This window comes from Sinohyriopsis cumingii, chromosome 2 (genome assembly GCF_028554795.1).
Source record: "Sinohyriopsis cumingii isolate HCF-2022 chromosome 2, ASM2855479v2, whole genome shotgun sequence".
Taxonomy (NCBI): Eukaryota; Metazoa; Mollusca; class Bivalvia; order Unionida; family Unionidae; genus Sinohyriopsis; species Sinohyriopsis cumingii.
The window spans coordinates 170,222,737-170,249,087 of record NC_142962.1 but is presented as its reverse complement, the minus strand read 5'-3'; the positions used below and the strand labels follow the sequence as shown (position 1 = coordinate 170,249,087).

The window sequence follows — 26,351 nt, the reverse complement described above, 5'->3', positions numbered from 1 at the left end:
ATAAAATTTGTTCTCTGTGCTACGTTTCACTGGCGGACTCTAGTCCAACAAACCTATTTGATCTCACCCATGTGTATGCACCAGCAAAAAAACTTACGTTCCTCTTCTGAGAATCGTATACTCATTATTCCCACTATGAAAACAAAGTCATATAGACAGCATTCTTTTGCATACCAGGGCCCATCAATGTGGAATGAATTGCATAATAATAATAATAATAATAATAATGACCTTATTTAAAGAGGGTAATACAATTAGTTAAAAACTAATCTACCTTGAGGCCCTCATACAAAGGAATTCATTTATTTAAGCTGCATCTTTGAAGCCACTGGATATATTGGGTTTGGAAGAAGGAAATAGAGTGGGCATTTCTAATCTCAGCTGGAATACTATTCCAGAGCAGAGTTCCAGAGTATTGGAAACTTTTTTTAAATAACTCCTTATTTGGTTTGGGAATTTTATACTGTTTGGTTGACATGGATCGCAGGTGGGGAGTATTACCAGGTAGCCTATACTGGAATAGTGATTGTAAATATTCAGGAGCACTATTCTGAGATATCCTGTACATTAATTTGGCTTTTCTCAAACAGATTCGGTCTTTAATAGGTAATATTTTTAACCTACCAGCTAAACTTTCCTTGCTTTCTTTCTGGATTGATATTAGCCCAAATGCTCTTTTTTGAAGATGTGCCAGCTTTGCTATGTTTTTATCATTTGAATTACCCCATACTGTACTACAGTAGTCCAAATAGGGTTGTATGTAACTGTTATAAAATAATTTCCTGTGCCTTTCAGGGAGAAAATGTCTTATCCTACTGAGAAGCCATAAACTTGAATTGACTTTTTTACTGGTATGTTTGATATGTTCAGTCCATGATAGGTTATTATCTATCAGAATACCAAGTAGCCTATCATGACAGACTATTTGCAGATTTGTATCCTTCCATGTCAGACATAGTTCATCACTATCAAGATTTGTCCTTCTTTGCCGTGTTGAGATAAGTAATATTTTAGTTTTACCAGTATTTACCACCATGCCATTACATGTGCACCAGTTTTCCAGTTTGTTTCGGGCATTCTGTAAAGAAATTTCGAGCTCATGCTTTGTGTTTTGGATGTCTGACAATTTTGTGTCATCTGCATAGAGATCTGTAGATGTTATTGAGTCTCTTAGTAAAAGTGGTAGGTCATTAATAAATAAAATGAATAGTAGTGGACCTAGAATTGAGCCTTGTGGTACTCCATATCTAATTGTTTCAGGTTCAGACAGAACATTATTTATGTAAACATGTTGTGTTCTCTCATTTAAGTACGAAGTAAACCATCTAATTGTCCTTTCATCACACTGGTAGATTTTCAGTTTCTTCAAAAGGATTTCATGATCCACCATGTCAAAAGCTTTCCAGAAATCTACAAATACAGTTCCTATTATTCTACCTTGGTCAAGTGCTTGAAGCCATTTATCCGTTAGGGAGATCAAGGCAGTCTCACAGGAATGGTTCTGTCTAAAGCCTGATTGATTAGGGTGTAACAGCAAGTGTTTGGTTAAATATGACATGAATGAGTCATGGACATGTTTTTCAATCAATTTTGACAAGTTTGGTAGTATTGAAATTGGTCGGTAGTTATCAGCATCATCCTTAGAGCCAGATTTGTGAATAGGAGTTACTTTTGCAGTTTTCCATATTTTGGGGACAGATGAGGTTGCAATACTTAAATTAATTATGAATGTTATGCTATCTACAATAGCAAAGGCAGAAGATTTAACGAGTCGTGGACCAATCTGATCAAGTCCTGTAGCTTTCTTGGTATCAAGTTCACTGAGACATTTTTTAACAAACTTTTTTGACACTGGTGGGATAGAGAAACATACCTCCTTTGAGATTTTACTGCTGCAGAACTTTTTCAGTTCATTAAAGTTGTTTTCTATCACTGGCTCTTTTAACTTTGTGGTAATGTTGATGAAAAAATCATTGAAAACATTTGCATACTGAATTTAGACACAAAGACACAGTGATCACATTCAAGAGGGTTCTTAAAACTCACTTATTTCGACTGCATGAACAAACTTAAAGACCTAATAATGTTTCCTGCCTTAAATATTCTCAGCATGTTTTTTATTTTGTGATGTTTTTTTTCTAATTTCATGGTGTTTGTTTTTGTAATAATTTTATTTTATGTTTTTTATCTCATAGGTGTTGTCTAATGTTGTAAAACGCTTAGAGCTTCTAAAGATTAGGCGCTATCTCTGATACTTTTGAGTGACAAATTTTCATACTGAATTTAAGACTGGAATCATTTTATCAGCACAAACTAAATATAATTAGAAGAATTTAGACAAAAAAACCATGCCAACATTAATATCTGTTTAGAAACAGTTGTGATCCATTTTTTCCATCTAGCTCAAAGTCAAAATGGATAATAACAGTTACAAAAAAGTGGGAGCACAAATATTTGTCGGTATGTGTAAAATGATGACAAACAATGTGAACCAAGTTTCACAGCAAGCATAAAAGACTGAATGTCAAACTGGGGGTCCTAGTTGCTCTAACAAAATTTTGCCATAATCAACATTAGACTGTAAGACAATAATTACAGTAACTCTAAAGAAACTGATGCAGCATAGTGATTTGTCTCTCATGTATATTTATATTATGTGTATTATCATTTATGATCATAGTAAGGGTCATTTCGTTAATAATATTTTAAATATTAATTTTCCCCAAGGACAGTGAGTTTGCATTTTAAAATAAGTAATTACTGTTAATAGTGCATAGATCCATTCATAACTTCCATGGTTGAATCCAGGCAAACCTTATGTGCTGTGAATGGAGGTCATGGGTTTTTTGCAAAGGCTAAGTGACCTAATTCTGGATTTGCTAGTGTAACCCACATGCCCTTTTCACCTGTTCAATATGTAATGTAAATGAGTGATAGAACCATCTTTATGTTTTTAGTAGCTACATCTTAGCATTCTATATAGGATAAATATCGAATGGAATTATGCATTCTTAGTAGCACCACAAATCTTGGAAGTTCTTCAGTTACATTGAGAGGATTGATTCATTAATCACTGGAATTAAAGTGCTTGAAATAATCATATTAATTGGAATAACAGCTGTACAGAAATACTGAGAATTCATTTAAAGACATTTTGAGATCATATCATAGTGATTCCTCTGCACTGCTGATACATCAGTACCTTACTGACCATCATTTAGAATACCAATGTAATTCATTCAGATTACTCAATACTTTTAGTCTTGATTAACTATTTACAACTTTAATATTTCATTAACCATACTGTAAATCATTTTTACTTCCTCACTTTGCAATTTATGGAAATAAATTATATTTTCAATGACACAAAGCTTGTTGGTTTACACTCTTTCTTGTTACATATTTTAAGAACAGAGAGTTCTAACATGTCTTTATGTGCATCATCAGGTTATGATCATAATATTAAGAGTTTTATAGCATTCCATCAAAATATGTGAGACTGTTTAATTAATGAGATTGTGTCATATACAGCAATGAAGCTACATGACAAAAAGGGCAATAACTCTAAAGAAATTGTTGAAACAAAGTGATTTGTTCATATGCAATCTTCAGGTAATGACTGTAATATGTGCCAAGTTTCATGCTACTCCATCAAAAATTATGAGAGTAGTCGCACTAACAAGACTGTCATGCAGTGTTACAACTCAAGGCTAATTCAGACATGCCAACCCTGATGAGTCTGTTTCAGTAAGGCAGTTGACATTTTTCCATAAGACTGACCAGTTTTCATTAAGGTGTAACAAAATATCAATAACTGCTATTGTAAAGCTGGAAAATGTAATTAAAAGTTTGACGCATCAATGATAAACATAATGTTCAACTGAAAAGTTGGTAAAGTATGTGCAGACTTTATTTACCACTAGCACAGTTGCACAAACTCATGTTCCAAACCCTATGCAGCTCAATGGCATGTTGCTATCTCTCAACTTGACATAATTCTTGTAAATTCTTTTCCATTTCACATGACGACATCAATCATATCTCCAGCCATGAGACATACTCAAATTGGCATGTGATGTCCAATAAACGTAATTGTGTCCTTTCTAGCTTTTATTCACAAGAATCTGAATACTCCTTTTTGTTCTTCTGTGTTGATTATTAACACTTTTCTATAAACTTATTTTCCCTTTTGTCTTAAACATGCATCGCTTTCTGGATGCCATTTTTAATAATTCTATAATCAACAGTTTGATCATGCAGACGCTTCACATGAACAAACAGGTGCAGTTCAAAGCATCTGGGGTGATGCTGTAAAGTTAGTCTGGTTCCCTGACTAATTTCACCATTTCTAAGATGAAAACCAGATTTATAAAAAAACACAGATGAACCAATTAACCGGATTTTTCAGCAACGATCAATTTTATGTAGTCTTTGCTAGTATGCCATAAGTCTGATTTTTAAGGGTTAAGGGTAATTTTCATAAGACTTAAGGCAAAATCGTAAGAGTTGGCAGGTAATCCAATTACTGACAAAATTTGCAGGAGCAAAGTGCTTTGTCCATTTGTGACTCTTTCACTGATGACCATAACATTTGCCAAATTGTATGGCAATTCATAAAAAAATTCCAGAACTAGTTGCTCTAAAGATTTCTGGACTGAAGGACAGACAGATGGATGGATGGACAGACAGATGAATGGATGGATGGATGTATGGATGGACTGATAGACAGACCAATGGACATGTGGATTATTCAAATATTAACTCCAACATATTAAAGTTCAACTGCATTTTTTTCTACATGCTACTGGACAAAATTTGCAATAGCAACCTCTAACAGCAGCCAAACAATAAATAGTGAAATGAATGAATATCTGAAAACACAATGTAATTCAACTATTCATTCTGACCAATACTGTATCTATCATTTATATTCACTTCTGAGTCTAACATGCATCCATATAAACTTCTGGATGCGTGCCAGCTACAAAACACTAAGGGTATAACCACAACAAAAAAAAAAAGATTTGAAAATACACGTCACTTAGGTCTGATAAATGTCAGTGAACTACTTTTTGTTGTGGCTCATAAACTGCTTCTGAAATAACATCCACACCAATTTTTATCTGCCTAGCTTAATATGGTCTAAAGTATGTACTGAAAACAGGTAAAAGTCTGAAAAATAGAAAGCCATTAAGCATACAACGTTGGTCATAGTAACATACTTTTTATGTGTGTTTGTCATGCTTCCTAAGATCCTTCCCACTTTTGATGTACTGAGATTATATGGCCCATCTTATGATAAGCATAATCAAAACAGAGTCGACTATATGGACAATATTTTTTATTACCACAAAAATACAATCTGAAATCTGAAAAAAATGATGACTTATATTTAGTAAGGCTTAATTTATCTTTCTATGAAGCATCCACATAGAAATTTTGATGAGCCGACATATAATATGGCCCATCTTAGCCAAGATATGGATGATGTCATGAATTAACATTGTTGTTGTTGTTGTTGTGGGGTTTAACGCCATTTTTCAGCACACGATAGGCTATACATGGCGGCCAGTATTAATGGTGGAGGAAGAACCCAGGAAAACCCCGGAAAGAACCACCGACCCATGAGAAGCTACTGGCAAACTTTCTCACATACCCACATTAGCTGAATCCGAGACTCGAACTGCCGCAGACAGAGGTGAGATGGCAGTGATCCGTAACGAAGAGCGCTTTAGACCACTCGGCCACTCGGGGCCCCATTAACATTGGCAAATATAAGGGACACAGCATATGTCTAAAAATAAGGTACATTACCAACTTGTAATTAGAGTTAATCTTTCTATAATGCTACTAATTTCTGTATGTAGTGATATAAGGTCTATGATTTAGGTGATGTTGCAAAACATTTAATATATCAATGAATGACCCAATCACCAACAAAAGGATAAAATGCTATATTTCATTGTTCTCCACTGGAAAGGAGAAATTTACAGAAACAAATCTCCCCCACACACCCAAGTCTCAAGACCTAAGTCTGCTGCTCATCAGTGATTCCTATCAAAAGAGAACTTGCTTAAAGCAAGTTATAATGGATATACAGATGCACAAGGTCTATTTCAGTGCAAAGTTACCTGCAAAAGAATGTATCCTCCAAACTGTAGCAAGGTGCATCGTTTTTACATGGCAAGCTGCTACACTGATTAATTGGCTGGCTACAATTTTTCCCTCCCCAGCCCACAGTGTCACTGCAGTTACATTGGTAGTCATTAACAAGGTCTGTACAGACTCCACCATGTTGACAAGGGTAGCTGGCACAGTCATTTATATTCACCTAAAGAAACAAGAAGCAGACCCGAAAGTGTTAGCTAGTGCAGTTACTATGGTGATCATTGAGGAGGTCTTCACAAACTCCACTACTTTTAAGTGGATAGTTTGTAGAGTGCCATCAATAATTACCTTCAGAAATCAGGAACAAAAAAACACAATACAGCGTGTCAGAAATCAGGAACAAGAAACACGCTACATACAGTGTGTCAGATCACAGTTACACTAGTTACAGTGCCATTCACCTCAGGGGCTGCACACAATCCCCACTAAGCTGACAGGAATATATCTGGCACAGTTATTAATATCAACCAACTGAAGCAAAAAATGAATTCTGAAATCAGCCATTTTTGTTCAATCACAGATAATGGCTTGATTAAGATACATTTAATTTGAACAAATCTGACAGCTGAACATAGACACTGTCCTTGTTGCAAGCATAATGTTCCTATTTGCCACATAAATATGACAGAACAGAAGTCATTATGCAATTAAATTATTTCCTGTCAATTAACTCTGACTTTGATGTCTGACCTTAACAGTATCATTAAGGGCAACATACCTACATGTTCCAGTGAAGTTATAAACATATCTACACATTTCAGTGAAGTTATAAAGATATCTACACATTCCAGTGAAGTTATCAACATATCTACACATTCCAGTGAAGTTATGAACATATCTACACATTTGAATGAAGTTATAAACATATCTACACATTCCAGTGAGTTATCAACATATCTACACATTCCAATGAAGTTATGAACATATCTACACATTCCAGTGAGTTATCAACATATCTACACATTCCAGTGAAGTTATGAACATATCTACACATTCCAGTGAAGTTATCAACATATCTACACATTCCAGTGAAGTTATGAACATATCTACACATTCCAATGAAGTTATCAACATATCTACACATTCCAGTGAGTTATCAACATATCTACACATTCCAATGAAGTTATGAACATATCTACACATTCCAGTGAGTTATCAACATATCTACACATTCTAGTGAAGTTATGTTTACAAAAACTCTGTGGAAATCATTTTACAGATGAACTTGCTACATCATGCTTTGTTATAACTTAAATTTGGCTGTAACTTGGTCATCAAGAAACCCGTTTTTATTTGTTCTTATGTCCTTATTGTACTGCTGCTCAAAACATTAATCATGCTGAAAAACTGAACTGTATGCAATGAAGTGTGAAAAACCAATTTTTTTCTAGTAAAATGTTTCCTTGTAAATTCTAACCCAATTATTACACATTAGGAGAATTACTAACTCACAAATCCAGCCCTCCCAGATTAAACTTTTAGCTTATAGAAGCTAAAAGTTGTCTGTCCTGATAGGTGGTGGTTGGGTAGAGTGATGTCCCCTTGGAGTAGGGATTAGCATCAAATCCCATGAATATTTCAGTTACTGCTGGAGTGTAAGGCAAGCTCTCTATGTGGCTGTAACTGCAGAAGACTGGGAGGGTGTATGTGTACTTTGATTGGCCAAGTATTCTCGAAGAAGCGCATTTTACCATAAAAAAATTGGTTTCTTCTTTAACAAATGTTACCCAATCATAATACCTATGGAGAATAGGTAAAAAGTGGAGGGAGATATATTCCCTTGCCCCGGAGAGATCATCTCTGGTCCCCTAAGATATGTACAACAGTTTCTAGAGACCCTGACTAGAAAAGACTACATCTGTAAGAGAGTGGCTTCGAAAGGGAAAAAATGTATAAGTGTTATATGGGAGGACTGGATTTGCAGGATAGTAGTAGTTCTCCTAAGGCATTATAATGTGGTAATGTATTTAAAGAAGAAACCTACTGCTACTCAAAAACTTCAGTCATGCTGACCAAGTGACAATGCAACAATTCAGTTAAGTGTGAGAAACCTACTTCTACTCAAAACATGTCATACTGACAAAGTGACAGTAAAAAATAATTCAGTTAAGTGTCAGCAACCAACTGCACTCAGATTATTAACATTTTATTGTCAGTTTTACACAGCAATGCCAAATTGCTTATTGCTGCTGTTGGTACAATTGTACATCAAAACAGCCATTTTACAAAGTAGTGTGTGCTTAAAACACAGCACAGCTGAAAGTTCTCTGCAGAACCATTTTCTTTTTTCATTTTCAACCACTTGACCATGATCGTTTGCCTCTACAGCCCATACAGAAATTTCTCATGGATTCCATATGGAATACTTCAGGAATCCGTATGGAAGAGATATGGACTGAAAAACTTGTGGAATCCGACAATTTATTCCATATCAATTCCATAAGTACTTCACAGCAAGCGAAAATTCCATATGGAATAAAGTTGCAACTCTAATTCATAAGCACTTTTTTCCAAATGGAAAGCAGGCTAATGTATTATAGCATTATGGAAAATACTCTCTGCAACTTTATTCCATATGGAATTTTCACTTGCTGTGAAGTACTTATGGAACTGATATGGAATAAATTGTCTGATTCCACAAGTTTTTCAGTCCATATCTCTTCCATACAGATTCCTGAAGTATTCCATACAGAATCCATGAGAAATGTCTGTACAGGAACCCATGCCATTTGTCACTTGATGTAACCATTTTAACTATATTTGTATTATTTAAATATGTATTAAATTTTAAATTATGTTCTGAATTTAGAAAGTGATATAGATTAGTATTTCCAAAATCTTGTATTACATCAGATATGCTTTGGGAAATTGCCAAGCAGTTTTTCAACAAATTTCAAGGATAAAATCAACTGTTTCAAAATTCAAGGAAGTATTTCAATTACAAAGATATTCCAAAGTTGTATGAACCATGAACTACCTTAGTCCAGGTACAAGCCATCCATAAAGTTCAGTCCATGTCTGTGATTATAAGAAGTAAAGTTATTATGCACAATTCATTTTTCTTCCTCTGTCAGTGACATTCACCTCTGACAGCAAGATCAACAGACTTCTTCCTTTATGGTTCAAAGCAGAAACTTCATTAGGAAATTTAAACACTTTCTGGAGATTTTAAAAGTATTTTTAAAAGTTTTAAATATTTATCATTAGTCCTGGAGTTGCAAATCTCAATAAAGTAATGTAATAATACACAATGCCTTTAATTTTCATACAGCATATGCAAAGTGAAAGGACATTAACAAAATGGGACCTGAAAGCCTTCCCTCACTAGAACCACCACATCTGAAATGACAGTTGTGTTTTTCTCACCACTTCTCATCTTTTATGCTATGATGAAATCTTTTTGGTCTTTGGAACTCAGTATAATTATAGCAACCATGTTAAAATAAGCCAAGACTTATCGATACTTACTAATTCATCTTTAGACACCATATCATGCTATTACATTGCAAGACTAATACTTTATCTATAGACACCGTACCATGTTATGCAATCATTAGGGCAAGGTCAGACATTCTGTATAACTACTAGAGTTTTTTACATCCTTACCTCACAGTTCTTGCCTGAATAACCTGGTTTGCAGGTACAGTTGTAATCATCCACCAGATCCACACAGCTGGAAGATCCATTGCTTGTGCAGTTGCCCTTACAGTCATTAATGTTGCTCTCACAATTTGTGCCTGTAAAAGAGATTGTGAATGCATTTTTAACTACTAGTCTTTAATCATAACCTTACAAAAGATTGTGAATACATTTTTAATTACCAGTCTTTAATTAAAACCATACAATTATGAATGCATTTTTAAATACAAACATTTAATTAAAATCCTTACAAGAGATTGTGAATGCATTTTCAATTACCAGTCTTTAATTAAAAACCTTACAAGAGATTAATTCTTCTGTTACAATTCCTCTCCATCACTTATGACTGGTACAAAGTTCCAAATGTAGTCATTCAGGAGAATAAATAGCTTGAACTGCAAGGCTCTGAGAACAAGATTCCCTCAAAGTGACTGATGACTTAACAATGTCACGTTTTCTGCTTCAATTCCTGGCTACCATATGTTCCAGAAAGACTACTGCACAGGATTGTGGTGTCTTTATTTTTGAACAATAGACATACCAGAAAGAACTTACTGAGTGCATATTTACAGAAATAACCCTTCAGAAATATGAATGGATCTTAGCCAGCAACTACAAACCTCCGAAGATGCTAAACAGTACATTCACTAAGGACTGTACTTCATTCTTGGACAAAGCTATTAACCATCATGATAATTTCATGCTGCTAGATATAATAGTAATAATAAAATAATAATAATAATAATAATGACTTTATTTAAAGGTCATTTGGTCAAATGACCAATCTTTCAGGAGGCCTTCTACAATGACATTTGTACAAATATATATATATATATATATATATATATATATATATATATATATATATATATATATATATATATATATATATAAAATGTACAATTTTTCCAAGATGAGATGTCTTTAGACAACAAATGTTGTTAAAAACTTGCATTTGATCTACTGCTAAAATAAAATATAGACAAGGCTTCTAGGACGAGTACATACTGGATTCATACAAATAGTAGTATCAAACATGTGTAAAACATTATAGGTGAGTACATGAGTTGACTAAAAAGCTTTTTAAAAGCTTGGCATGTGTCAGCCCACTTTATATAAGGTGGTATGGAATTCCATAGTTTGGCTCCAGAAAAAACAAAACTCTTCTTATAAAACTCAGAATTTGGTTTAGGTAAATATAACATTTTTTTAGATGGATCATAGTTCATACATATGTACATTTTTAACAAATTTAAAATTACATTTAAGATAATCAGGAGCCAAACCATGTAAGGATTTATAGACTAGTACACCCTTCTGAAACAGTTCTCTGCTGAAAGGGAAGCCACTTTAGGGTTTTAAAAAGATTTGTTGATGGTGTATCTAAATCAGCATTAAGAAAAACTCCAGCTATATTTTTTTTTAAATTTCAGTAATCGTCCCTGATTTTCTATACCACTATTATCCCAGACAGAACAACATTCTAGGTGTGGCATGAAATATGCATTATACAATATCTTTCTCTGTTCTTGGGGAGATAAGATTTCATTCTGTTCAATAAATAAAGTAGTGAATTAACTTTTTTAATGACCTTATGAACTTGTATTTTCCAGCACAAGATATGGTTTATCATGATGCCAAGTAGTTTTTCATTTTCAGACTGTTGTACAGTGTATATCCATTTCTTTAATCCTTACTCTGAAATAACTTTTCTCAACTTTAACTCTTTCTCGACTACCTATGATCATGGCTTCTGATTGGCTGCATTTATCTTCATACCATTGTGTTCACACCAGTTATTTACTTTTACCAAATCTTTATTTTAGTGTTAATCACAGGGCCTATTGATCCAATGTTACATAATGTCTATCATCTGCAAACATGTTAGAGGTGGGTAGCTCAATGTGATACGGTAAATCATTGATGTACAGCAGAAAGAGTAATGGTCCAAGAACCGATCCTTGAGGAACACCTGAATTTATCAGTTTCTTGTCTGAAAGTTTATTTAAAATAGAAACTTGTTGTTGTTTGCCTTCAAGATTGTGAAAGTTTAGACCTAAACATAGGCTATACCTTTACAAATATTTTATATCTATATTTCTAACATGACAAATGTAATTTCTGGACCCAAAACCCTTAGAATTAAACGTTACTTTGGTATATAAAAAAACAGTATCTATGTAACTCATGAAATCTCACCAATGGAATTAGTGATTTCCATATGATTTTCACAATGAAGAGTGCCAACAATAACCCACAGTAAATTTACATATGACACTTTTAAGGATTTTAATTGGGAAAACTTCAATACCAACATATGGTCTACATTTAATGATTTGTTTATATATTTCATATAGACAAAGATGTTGTTTAGTGGTCTTAAATAGAGCAATTACTTTGTAATGTTATTAAGAAACACAATCCTCTAAAAGAGTCAAAGACAGCAATTAGCTCCCTTTCCAACTGGAAACCTGTATATATGAAAGCTTGACTATTTCATAGACACCAGAGAATGCAAAAAATTCTTAACAGTTACACAAAAAGGACTTTGTTGACAAAACTCAGACATAACAAAATTACATTTGCAAATATACCTGACAGAAAAAAAACGGGGATTTCTGGACAACCATTAGACCTTTCATGGTAAACAAAGGTGGTATAACTTTATTTGAATTATCCTGCAACACAAACAATGAGACTATTTCTATCATGGCCTGTGTAACAGAGGTCTTTAATGATTTTTGTTTTCATTACAAGGACAGTAACTACTTAACCAATGGTGAACACACAATCAAAGAGTAAATGCTCCCCATGTAGATACAAGTAAAGAAGTTGCTGCCTTATTCGTCTAAACTGTTAGTGTACGTTTCTAGACTTGTATATATTCTTGTGGTTTTAATTTAACCTGAATGTTAATTTATAATGCTAACACAGTTTTAAATGGAATTTCCTCCCTTTTTGATGATACATATATTGATCTTTTTAGCTTCAAGTTCTTTCGTCTTCCTTATTGCTTTCAGTTGCTGATAGTTTCATTTTGCATGCAGCTTTCAGTAACTTTTGATTCCTGAGCTCAGTTCTCACATTTCCCCTTTATAATAATAATAATAATAATAACAATAATAATAATAATAATAATGACTTTATTTAAAGAGGGTAACACAATTAGCTGAAGAACTAATCTATCCCGACGCCTTCATACAAAGGTATTTATTTATTTTAACTGCATCTCTGAAGCCACTGGATACATTGGGTTTGGAAGAAGGAAATAGAGTGGGCATTTCTAATCTCAACTGGAATACAGTTCCAGAGCAAAGTTCCAGAGTATTGGAAACTTTTTACAATAATTCCTTTCTTGGTTTGGAATTTTATACTGTTTGGTAGACATGGATCGCAGGTGGGATTATTAACAGGTAGCCTATAATGGAAGAATCATTGTAAATATTCAGGTGCACTAATACTGGGTTGGCACTGGCAGCTTTTCAACATAAATGATTAGAAAAAAAAGGATTTGTTCAAGCTGGGACCAAGGGATTCTGTCAACAATTTATTCTTTATCTCAATGTTGACATAAGCATGACAATTTTGGTAGTAATAGTAGACTAAGGGACCGGGAATTTGATTTTTTGTCGAAATAGGTGGCTTATCAACTTAAGTGATGTCGATATGAGTGGGTATGACTGTATCAACACGGCAAAAATGAACAGGTCTTGATAGTGATGAACTGTGTCTGACATAGAAGGATACAAATCTGCAAATGGTCTGTCATGATAGACTACTTGGTGTTTTGGTAGATAATAACCTATCACTGACTGAACATATCAAACATATCAGTAAAACAGGCAGTTCAAGTTTATGGCTTCTCAATAGGATCAGACATTTTCTTCCTGAAAGTCACAGAAAACTGTTTTGCAACAGTTACATCCAACCCTATTTGGACTACTGTAATACAGTATGGGGTAATTCAAATGATAAAAACATAGCACCAACCCTATTTGAACTAATGTAATACAGTGTGGGGTAATTCAAATGATAAAAACATATATTAGCAAAGCTAGCACATCTTCAAAAAAAGAGCATTTGGGTTAATATCAATCCAGAAAGAAAGCAAGGAAAATTTATCTGTTATGTAATTTTTTGTATTGAACTGTCACAATTTATCTCCTTAATTCAGGAAATTTTATTGCAAGCAGTACCAATACATGTGCAGCAACTGATCCTTAACCCCAGAAATATCTGAAATCATGGAGTTATCATGTTGATGAGTAAAATCAAGACTGTGTTACATTTTGTCAGTTTATGGGACTGTAGTTTGGAGGTTGTAGAGCCAATATCTATGCCTGTTCCTGCATAACTTTCATGCAAGATTTAACATGTAAATAAGAATTTGTAATCTTGCTTCATAAAATCACTGAGATGTGAACCTGACCCCAGTAAGATTATTATTATTTACGGCTGTGCCTACCAAACCATGACTCTCGATGTATTGTTGTCAGTTATTGACAATAGATTGATGAAATTAGTAAATTGCATGCAAGCTTTTTAATCTAATTTCAGTTTTTCTTAGGGCCTTTTTCATTTACCAAGAAGATCTCATTCATTCTGTTTCAATGGAATCAAGTGAGTAATTTCATTACTTTTGTATTTACAGGTATAAAGTACAAATCATTTGATATGTTGTAGCCCTTTCAAAATGGATTGTAAAGCTGAATTTTAGGATTTCTTTAAAGGATGGTCACGAATAACTCTTAGAAATGTTTCTAAGACCTGTGAAGTGATATTTGAATGTAGAACTAAGAAATGAAATGCTTTTGTTGAACAAATAAATAGTCAGATTTTTTGTTTCATGATAAACAATACAATATGCTGCTGTAATTCATTTCATTGGATGGTACATAAATCATACAAGAAGCAGGGTTGGAAGCAAGATTTTATTCTGAGAGGATTTGCCAAGAAGAGGTGGTTCAAAGTTATTAATTCAAATGGATAATATTATTGTGTTCACCTAATAGTGTATGATTTTAACATGGGGTGGGGGGATCCTGTCAGGGTCTCAGCCAAATGAAAATTATTTTCTAGGGAAATATCTTGTTTGCATGAAAAATGTTCATGTGTCTTCAGCCAAATAGTAAGATTTTTGTCAAGGCCAGTATTCCATGGTTTTCCATGATTTTCCAGCATACCCTGAATGGAGCCTGGAATAACTAATCCAGGGTTTTCCATCCTAGAATTTTTCCAGGGTATTCCATGCCAACATTCCATGGTTTTCCAGCCTACCATTGACAGAGCCTGGAATATTAGTCCAAATACTCCATTGGTTTTCCATGGTTTTTCCTGTACTACCATGGCAAAAATACAGTTCGGGAAATAGTATCTAAGATATAATAGTATCATGTAAATTGTTTAATCTCTGCAACTAATTCTTTTAAATATATTTATAAATATGGAGATGGTAGAAGTGGGCTGGATATGCACTTCTGGCATAGAAACATGACTTTTGTAACAAGTAACAAAAAGGAAAAATAATAAATAAATAAAAATAAAAATGCATGTATATTTCTATGTTACAATGTCCAATTATTTCAGTTTATTGTTATATCATTATTCATAGTCAGTAAATTAGCTCCAGTGAACTAATGTATCTTATTATGCAAATACATTTCAATACTAAATGTGTCTAGGTCTATTGCAGTAATGCCTATACTTACCAATATAGTCCTTACCACACTGACATGTGTAGGAAAGGTGACCATCTATGCCTACACTTACCATTATAGCCCTTGGCACACTGACATGTGTAGGAAAGGTGACCATCTATGCCTATACTTACCATTATATGCCTTAGCATGCTGACATATGTAGGAAAGGTGACCATCTATGCCTATCCTTACCATTATATGCCTTAGCACGCTGACATGTGTAGGAAAGGTAACCATCTATGCCTATACTTACCATTATAGCCCTTAGCACACTGACATGTGTAGGAAAGGTGACCATCTATGCCTATACTTACCATTATAGCCCTTAGCACACTGACATGTTTAGGAAAGGTAACCATCTATGCCTATACTTACCATTATATCCCTTAGCACACTGACATGTGTAGGAAAGGTAACCATCTATACCTATACTTACCATTATAGCCCTTAGCACACTGACATGTGTAGGAAAGGTAACCATCTATGCCCATACTTACCATTATATCCCTTAGCACACTGACATGTGTAGGAAAGGTAACCATCTATACCTATACTTACCATTATAGCCCTTAGCACACTGACATGTGTAGGAAAGGTGACCATCTATGCCTATACTTACCATTATAGCCCTTAGCACACTGACATGTGTAGGAAAGGTAACCATCTATGCCTATACTTACCATTATATCCCTTAGCACACTGACATGTGTAGGAAAGGTGACCATCTATACCTACACTTACCATTATAGCCCTTAGCACACTGACATGTGTAGGAAAGGTGACCATCTATACCTATACTTACCAGTATAGCCCTTAGCACACTGACATGTAGGAAAGGTGACCATCTATGCCTATATTTACCATTATATCCCTTGGCACACTGACATGTGTAGGAAAGGTAACCATCTATACAGATGCCTCCATTCGGACATGGGTTACTCAGGCAGTCATCAATGCTGTGTTGACATGTAAATCCAGTGAATCCTGCTTTACACATACAGCGGCCATTAGTACATGTACCATTGTTAGCACATGTTATGTTTCTACAGCTGTCTATGAGTTGACACTGGCCAGAATCAACTAAAAAATAGGTTATACATAGATATTGGTTACTGTTATACAACAATAGACAACAACATACAATAGGAATAATATTTTCATGATGTGCATTCAAGACCAGATGCATACCAAAGTCTTACATGAACGAAGAACAAATCAGACAGTTAAACCTAGCAAAAAATGTATTATTATCAAAGACAGAATGATTGAATTTGAATTGATCTACAAGGCCACCCATCTGCAATCTGCTAAGCACAACAGTTTGTGTCCTGCAATTATCTGCATTCTTCCATCTAATCAATGTGTGTTCTTGGATCCAGCTGAATGTCTTTGGTGTAAAATACCTGACCTTGTAATAAAATCTCACTCCACCAAGCACTGTCTTATATTTGTTCAAAACCATTATTCATTCGAGAGACTGCAAGGCTGCATGTGATTGATAATATGCAAGATAACAAAATGTTCTGTTTACCAAATCATATGACACAACAGCCCATTTGCTGCCAAACAAACATACATTACTTGGCAAAGAAATATGTGTCAATTTCATGATTTGTTTATTATCAATTATTCTTGTTCTTCTTTAAAATTTAAAATTATCATGTTCCATAAAATATATTCCAGCAGAAAATGTCCATATTTGTATTTAAAGTTTGTATGGTAGTAACCTACATGTTTTATTCAGGAAATCATAAAAATCATTTAAAGCAGCTTGAGAACATATTCAGGTAAAAACAAATTCACTCCAAAATATGTTATTGTAAGTAGCATACAATCATAGCTTTATTAATTTCAAGTAACATGCTTAGGCTGCCTTAGAGCAGTGCTGTCCAACCTGTGGTGCACGGGCCACATGCAGCCCACAAGCTGTTTTAAATGGCCAGCCAGAGCTCAAGCAGCTATATAGTCGTTGCTTTTCAGTTTTCTGCTGTGGCCCTCAGCTTCAAGAAAAACATTTTTCAGTGACCCATGGTGTCAAAAAGGTTGGACAGCACTGCCTTAGAGGTAAATGAAATCAAAATACACTGCAAAAGTGTAATACTTACTTTTTAGAATTATACTGCTGTACGTAACAATTTAAAGTTCTACTGTTTGACAGATGGAATTTTGATCAATGATGTATGTTGATGTAAACATGTACATACATGCCTAATATATCTAAAGACAAATATCTGAAACTACTGTTTTTGAATTTCTTTCAAACTATTAAAATGATGGAACACTGGGTCCACTGCCACCTACAGAAGAAAAAACATGCACAACAAAGTCTGACATTAGGGAGTTCTTCACCATACTCTGGGCACAGTCACTTTTACATATTTTTGTATTATCTATTTTTTTAATTATTTTTTCGAATTACTTAATGGACCTGCTTTTTTTCATACTATTTCACAAGCAAACACAACTACCATCAACTATCCACTCTCAGCTGATAGTGTCAACAGCCAAAAGTTTGAATCAATTCAAGTTTTTGTCTCAGTTTCAGGAAAGGAATAAATGGATCACATTAATAGCGGGGTCGCATTAATGTGGGTTTTTACAGTATTATACTTTTTCAGAGAACAAATCATTGGCACTCCATTTAGACAAACTAGATACTGACTGCAAGAATTACAAAGCCATGACTGACATCTTTTCACACTGATGAACTATTGCAAAGTTTGTAAATATTTATGACAATTGATTCATTATCATGACAATCAGCTTCTCGCAGGAAAATGGCAAAGGTAAAAAATGCCTTTATGTGTGTCTAATTAGGCTCACTGATAGGTCAATTGAGCAGCATGATTGACAACTGGCAATAGGTCAAATGTTGTTTTATTGACTTGTTTGAGATGGATTCACTAACATATTTATTGTTCACAAGATACCAATTACTACTGTATTCTTGTCAGAAGCCATAATTTTCTAATAAGAATTTGAGTGGAGACCTTTAATTTTATTTCCATATACATGGATCAAAATCTAATGATTAGACATTTTCTTTCTGGAGGAAAGATTACTCTCAAGATAAATTTTTAATGTGATAATCCTGTACATCAATAAAAGTAATGTAGTACAGTGGTACCCCACTATAACGCAGTAACTGGTGTCCAAAATTGGATCACGTTAATAGCGGGGTCGCATTAATGTGGGTTTTTACAGTATTATACTTTTCAGAGAACAAATCATTGGCACATATACGTGTACTCATGTCTAATGAATATGATGAATATCAACACCATTTACTGTCATGCCGTCAAAGCACGCAGTTCATCCATAATGCATGTAATTCCATTCAAAAATGCACAAAGATTTACAATATTCAATAATTTTGTCCAGATCATTCTGTCTGAATTCAACGTTTAATATAACGCATGAACTGAGTATTAACACCATTTACTTGCCGTCTGATATCGTACCGTCAGGGCTTGCAATTAATCCATAATACATGTAATTCCATTGCAAATATTGCATACATATTTAAACTATTCAATACTTTTGTCACAGATCATAGGTAAAGACAAAGCACATGTACAGTTCATTAAGTTCCAGGGTCTATCAACAGTGTCTGTACAAATTTCATACTGCTAAAATTTTCTCATATGCGTTTCTATGTACATTTATCCATTGTTGATTTCCAATATTTAATGCTTGCATGCCTATTCATTCGAACAACTACAGCAAAGACAATTAACAATCAACACATGCTTTCAGCGTGCATATAACTTTTACTTCAGATTTTGTGAATATTGAAAGAAACGTGTGAAAACTACTATACTAATCACTGCTCAAAGTGCAGAGAACGACTTGTGTTTGTGAACTTGCTTTTCCATAATGGTAAGATATTTTTATAAAATAGGAAATGAATAACGAGTTCATAAGCAAACACCATACACATCTAAAACCCGAGAACTAAGTGCAGTAGACCTGCAATGGTCACGAGTCACTTTTATAAAAAATTTAAGCTGAATGCATGTACAATTTCATTCCAATTCAATTTCCAGCTAATAAAGCAGACATTATTTACTGGTCAACTGATTGTGTCTACTAACACTGCCAAGCCCAGTAAACATGCTGGCAGCTTTCGTTTTTTTTTTATGTTTATTAAATTGTGAGAATATTTTATCAACCACCGCATTGTTTTCGGCTTGGTTATGTATGCAGTTAAAGAAGAAACACATGTGGCTATTGTTTGAGCAACGATTGTATACAGAATTAAGTGAAAACAGTCACAAAGATGACTTACTGGCTTTACTCATGGATCAGTAATAAGTAACATTTCCGATAATCTTTATTTTGGCATAACTATTCAGGAATCCAGTGAAATTGTTAAATTTCAGAAGCTTAGCCATCATCATATTATATTCGAATTCACATGCGAACTCTTCCCCAAAATAATAATAAACACTTTTTACACACTATTTCTCGTACTTAAAAAAAAATTTTTTTTCCAGTATGAGAAAAAGACATGTACATTTATTTAAAATTTAAATAATCACGCCACGATCATATTATATTTGAATTCATATGCGATCTCTTCCCCAACATGATAATAATTTTTTATACACTATTTCACATACTTTCAACAAGAAATACTTTTCATGTGTGAATGAATATACAAAGTTTCAAGAGCCACACAATGACTGTGTTATATCCGAATTCACCTTATTTCGGGGTGTGTTATGGCAGGGTCGCACTGTATTAGTAGTACAAATCTCCCTCATTATAATGTGGCTGTTGGGATCCATAGCCATCAACCAAGTTATGTATGGAATGGTGATATACTGAGAATAGCATAATGTACCAACCCATGATATACTGAGAACGGCATAATGTACCAAACATGATATATTGTGAATGGCATAATGTACCAAACCATGATATACTGAGAATAGCATAATGTACCAAACCATGATATATTGAGAATGGCATAATGTACCAAACCATGATATACTGAGCATACTGTAACATACTGAACCTCAGTATCATGACAATGATGAAAAGTTTCAACTATTACAGTACAGTTCACACCCTATCCAGAAATAAACCAAGTATTGATCAAAGATGATCCAAATTTCCAAAACTACAGTTCAAGAAAAATGAACTGATTACCACAATGTACATACCAGATCTTCATTAAATATCCATCCTCGTTTGAGATGAAAATGTTAACAGGGACTTAGTCATTTGGTTACTCTTTTTAATCTAAGAATCAATAATGGATCAACACTAAGATCATATTTTATAAATTCTGTTGGCTCAAAACTTTCAAGGCATAATATGCAAAATTCTCCATGAACAAAAAACCAAAGATGAAAACTCATAACGCATGATAGCATATACATGATTTAAACAATGTTACAATCTAAAAGACATTACATGTCTTTGAACAATGGTGACATGTCAATCACTGGTTTGACATTTTCTTTATTTGGACCAAATATGAGACCACAGACTCCACCTGCAATATACAACCACATGAGTAAGCTAACTCCTTACCATATATATGTACATATCAACAACAATTTATTACATCTTTCGGGCCTTTTCACATGGTGGCTGCGTAAAGAATGTTTGACTACCAGGTAGCATGAAAGCAGCATGAAGGCAGGAGTATCAACTGATAACTCACCAAAACACAAGGTTCTGAGAACACCATTCATGTAAGACAGCCTTGGTCTCCAAGGTAGATAGATGGATTACTGCATTAGATCAAGGGATATAACTGGATCAATACTAGCTGATCTTATAAAGCCTTTTGACATTCTTGATAATGATATTCATTTTTATAAATTGAATATTTATCAATGCAATTATTGTTTTACATCGTATCTAACAACAAGAATATTTTATGTGTCAAAACAAAGGCAGTTTTCTAAAGAAGAGCTAATCATACTCTTTCTCATTTTCAAAAATGATCTGCCATTGAAATGAGGCAACTGTATTTCATCTGCCAACTTACGTACAAGAGGTCAGCATTCAATCAGATTTTAAAGAGCTAAATCAGATCTAGAAGGATGTGTGGAGTGTGGACATGACATGCAGGACTGTGTGGATGAGCACAGCAGAAGGATATGTGGAGTGTGAACATGACACCCAGGACTGTGTGGAAGAACACATGGTAGAAGGATGTGAGGAACATGGACACGACATCCAGAACTGTGTTGAAGAGCATACGGTAAAAGGATGCATGGAGTGTGGACATGACATGCAGGACTGTGTGGATGAGCACAGCAGAAGGATATGTGGAGTGTGGACATGACACCCAGGACTGTATGGAAGAGCACATGGTAGAAGGATGTGTGGAACATGGACATGACATCCAGAACTGTGTGGAAGAGCACATGGTAGAAGGATGTGTGGAACATGGACATGACATCCAGAACTGTGTGGAACAGCATATGGCAGAAGGATGCATAGAGTGTGGACACGACATGCAGGACTGTGTGGAAGAACACGTGGTAGAAGGATGCATGGAGTGGACATGACATCCAGGACTGTGTGGAAGAGCACATGGTAGAAGGATGCGAGGAGTGTAGACATGACATCCAGGACTGTGTGGAAGAGTACATGCTAGAAGGAGGAGTGGAGTGTGGACATGACATGCAGGACTGTGTGGAAGAGCACATGGTAGAAAGATGTGTTGAGCATGGACATGACATGTGGATGTGATGTCCAGGGCAGTGTGGTAGAAGGATGTGAGGAGTGTGGACATCATGTCCAGGGCAGTGTGGTAGAAGGATGTGAGGAGTGTGGACATCAAATCCAGGACAGTGTGGTAGAAGGATGTGAGGAGTGTGGACATGATGTCTAGGACATGGAGAAATAAAATAAGTTTCTCATAGTTATTTATATCATCTCATTCTTTACTTTTTGTAATCAAACACTAATTAACTTTATTGTCCGTGTAAAACTGTATCCTGGACAGAAGTCATTAGTTCAGACAGATATGTATAAGACAATACTAAAGCAGATTACCTAGAAGAATAAATATTCTTACCATCTGAGCATCCTATGGTATAGTATGTTGCATTGATTCTTATTTCAAGTGGTTTGGAGTCATTGCTGTATCCAATGCATGCCAGATCATCTTGGTAAAATGTAAATGCTCTACAGTCCGTTCTCCTGACACATGCTTGTTCACAACCTACAACTGTTGCACCACTTCCAATCAATGAATAACCATCTTGTTCTGGAATTCGTCGATTTTCCATTGAAGTCGAGATTTTGCAAACATTTAAGTACTCTGTGTATATAAAATGGTTCAAGGTTTATGGGTCTGCCAATTATAACAACCCAGTGACATCGAGACAATTTTTTTCATTGATCTGAGAAATGGTTACAACATAAATTCTACATTATTATGGAATCAGGTTCATGATTACGACTTACTGAATAAAGTCTAAAATTTAATTCAATATGTAAAAACAGTCAATACGTTGATAACACTTGAATATTTACAAGTGATTTTAATATAATGAAAAATATTTGAATGTATAACCATGGTATTTGTTTTAGCACAAGTACATACACAACTGTCTCTAAAAACAAAGATTAAGTCTGGGCTTTGCATACAGAAATACAGCGACAGGACTGAACATTTTCGGCATACAACAAATCAAAAAGTTTAAGCAAGTACAACAAACTTAGTGAATTTAGCAGGCAAACCAATGCTTTTAAAAGGTTTTATTGATACTAAATTTATGTGATGAAAAGATAATAATGCCTAAGATGCAAATGCTGACACTATCCAAACAGAAAGTTCTGGAAGTATCCCATCCAGTTTAAATATTAGTAACTATCAAAAATTACATGTTTTGCCATGGATGTTAAACTCATGTGAGGGCAGGAAAACCTATGATTTTCCTTTCTCTCCCTTGCTTTAATGCCTTTTATTTTAGCATGATTCAGAATATCACGTTACTTCTGTGGCATTACTCAGATTATCATGTGTTACTGCTGTGGCACAATTCCGAATATCATGTTGTTACTGCTGTGGCATGATTCAGAATATTATGTGTTATTGCTGTGGCATGATTCAGAATATCATGTTACTGCTGTGGCATTACTCAGAATATCATGTGTTACTGCTGTGGCATGATTCAGAATAGCATGTTACTGCTGTGGCATGATTCAGAATATCATGTGTTACTGCTGTGGCATGATTCAGAATATCATGTGTTACTGCTGTGGCATGAGTCAGAATATCATGTGTTACTGCTGTGGCATTACTCAGAATATCATGTGTTACTGCTGTGGCATGATTCAGAATATCATGTTTTATGGCTGTGGCATGATTTAGAATATTACGTGTTACTGCTGTGGCATAATTCAGAATAGCATGTGTTACTGCTGTGGCATGATTCAAAATATCGTGTTTTATGGCTGTGGCATGATTCAGAATATTATGTGTTACTGCTGTAGCATGATTCATAATAGCATGTGTTACTGCTGTGGCATGATTCAGAATATCATGTTGTTACTGCTGTGGCATGATTCAGAATATCATGTGTTACTCCTGTGGCATGATTCAGAATATCATGTGTTACTGCTGTGGACTCCATGATAAGAATATCATGTGTTACTGCTGTGGACTCCATGATAAGAATATCATGTGTTACTGCTGTGGCATGATTCAGAATATCATGTGTTATTGCTGTGGCATGATTCAGAATATCATGTGTTATTGCTGTGGACTCCATGATAAGAATATCATGTGTTACTGCTGTGGACTCCATTGTCAGAATATCACGTGTTACTGCTGTGGACTCCATGATAAGAATATCATGTGTTACTGCTGTGGCATGATTCAGAATATCATGTGTTATTGCTGTGGCATGATTCAGAATATCATGTTACTGCTGTGGCATTACTCAGAATATCATGTGTTACTGCTGTGGCATGATTCAGAATAGCATGTTACTGCTGTGGCATGATTCAGAATATCATGTGTTACTGCTGTGGCATGATTCAGAATATCATGTGTTACTGCTGTGGCATGATTCAGAATATCATGTGTTACTGCTGTGGACTCCATTGTCAGAATTCAATAACCATTTGAACTGGTTGATCAAATGTATGACAGCATAAGTTGAAAGAAAACAACAAAACATCACACTTTGTATTGCATCTTATTCCTTTTTCTAAAAGATTATTATTTTGATAAAATTAATTGCACATATACCATGAAGCCCCCATCCCCCGCCAGTATTTAATTTACAGACAAAATTATTACTATATGTTTGACTGTCATTTTTTAATTTCCCTTACCCCTCCCCCAGTCATATGTAAACAATCATTGAATTTTTTCTCAATCCTGCCCTACTGAAGCTCAGTACATATTGTGATAAGTCTAGATTCCTTTATTTAATTAGTTATAACATCCATATACAGGGTTCTTAAAGAATTCTGAAAGATAAATTCAAAGACTTTTCCCCAACTTTCAAAGACCACAAAAATAGATTTCACAGACCTATTTTCATTAACATTTTATATACCAGCTACGTTATATGAGAAAACAATGAATACAAAATACTACAATATTGTTTAATAATGAAATTCAAACCATAATTAATATCCTCAAATTTCTTTATAAAGATATAGAAGTAGCATGTAAACAACTGTAGCCACATACTGTGACAATTGTAGTGAATTGGTTAGTGACAATCAGATACAGATCAAATGAAGACTACCAATTTTTGTATATATATGTGTGTTGTGTTTTCTAGTGGAATGTGAATCATACATGAAGTTTATAACATGTGATCTATATTCAAATTCATGAATTTATTATATACATGTACTGCACCTAACAGATTATGGATTGTACTACACAAATATAAGTTTTTTCACCCACTTTTATTACAACACACACACAAACACACACACACATCATCCTTTAGGAAAATCCATCATTTTCTTCAATAACTGACTTGGTTGGTTAAAATATGGTTTGGTCTATAACATGGTCGGGTTCTATGGACCGCAACCACCGTACTATAGCGGGGTCACAATGTATTAGGAAAATGGCAATGAAGAATGGGTCAAAAGTTTAAAAACCAAATACATTTTTCCAGAAACTTCAAAACAACCTATAAGATCTACTAAGTGTAATTCTCTGTGATGATAGAAAACAAACTACATATACCCCATTGACTGACGATGGAATTACAGCTGGTGAAATGCCATTCAGTGCTTCCATCAATCAAATTACAGATACCCTACTGAGTGATACTGCAATTACCTCTGGTGCAATCCCATTAAGTGCTTCCATCAATCAAATTACAGATACCCTACTGAGTGATACTGCAATTACCTCTGGTGCAATCCCATTAAGTGCTTCCATCAATCAAATTACAGATACCCTACTGAGTGATACTGCAATTACCTCTGGTGAAATGCCATTCAGTGCTTCCATCAATTAAATTACAGATACCCTACTGAGTGATACTGCAATTACCTCTGGTGCAATCCCATTCAGTGCTTCCATCAATCAAATTACAGATACCCTACTGAGTGATACTGCAATTACCTCTGGTGCAATCCCATTCAGTGCTTCCATCAATCAAATTACAGATACCCTACTGAGTGATACTGCAATTACCTCTGGTGCAATCCCATTAAGTGCTTCCATCAATCAAAGTGACTGCTACTGAGATAACTATTGAATGTGCTAATGTTTCAAGAGTCATTGAAAAAGTCTTCTGAAGAAGAAAAAACAGTTGAAAGTCATGTTTTAGGACACTACCAAAGAAAATTTAGAGGAATATCATGGTACATATATTGATAGTGAAAATACTGATT

The 26,351-nt window shown here is 34.6% G+C and overlaps 1 protein-coding gene across 1 annotated transcript in view; it reads right to left on the bottom strand.

Annotated features, from left to right (window-relative positions):
• The window catches only part of LOC149806285 (uncharacterized), a 478,750-nt gene that overhangs the window by 353,984 nt on the left and 98,415 nt on the right, over positions 1 to 26,351 (bottom strand). The window contains exons 14-17 of the mRNA XM_089935589.1: positions 22,549 to 22,794; positions 16,368 to 16,586; positions 9,775 to 9,905; positions 6,132 to 6,331 (exon numbers count right to left, since the gene is read on the bottom strand). Of these exons, the coding sequence (XP_089791715.1) occupies positions 6,132 to 6,331; positions 9,775 to 9,905; positions 16,368 to 16,586; positions 22,549 to 22,794 (796 nt within the window). The remainder of the gene's footprint in view (positions 1 to 6,131; positions 6,332 to 9,774; positions 9,906 to 16,367; positions 16,587 to 22,548; positions 22,795 to 26,351) is intronic.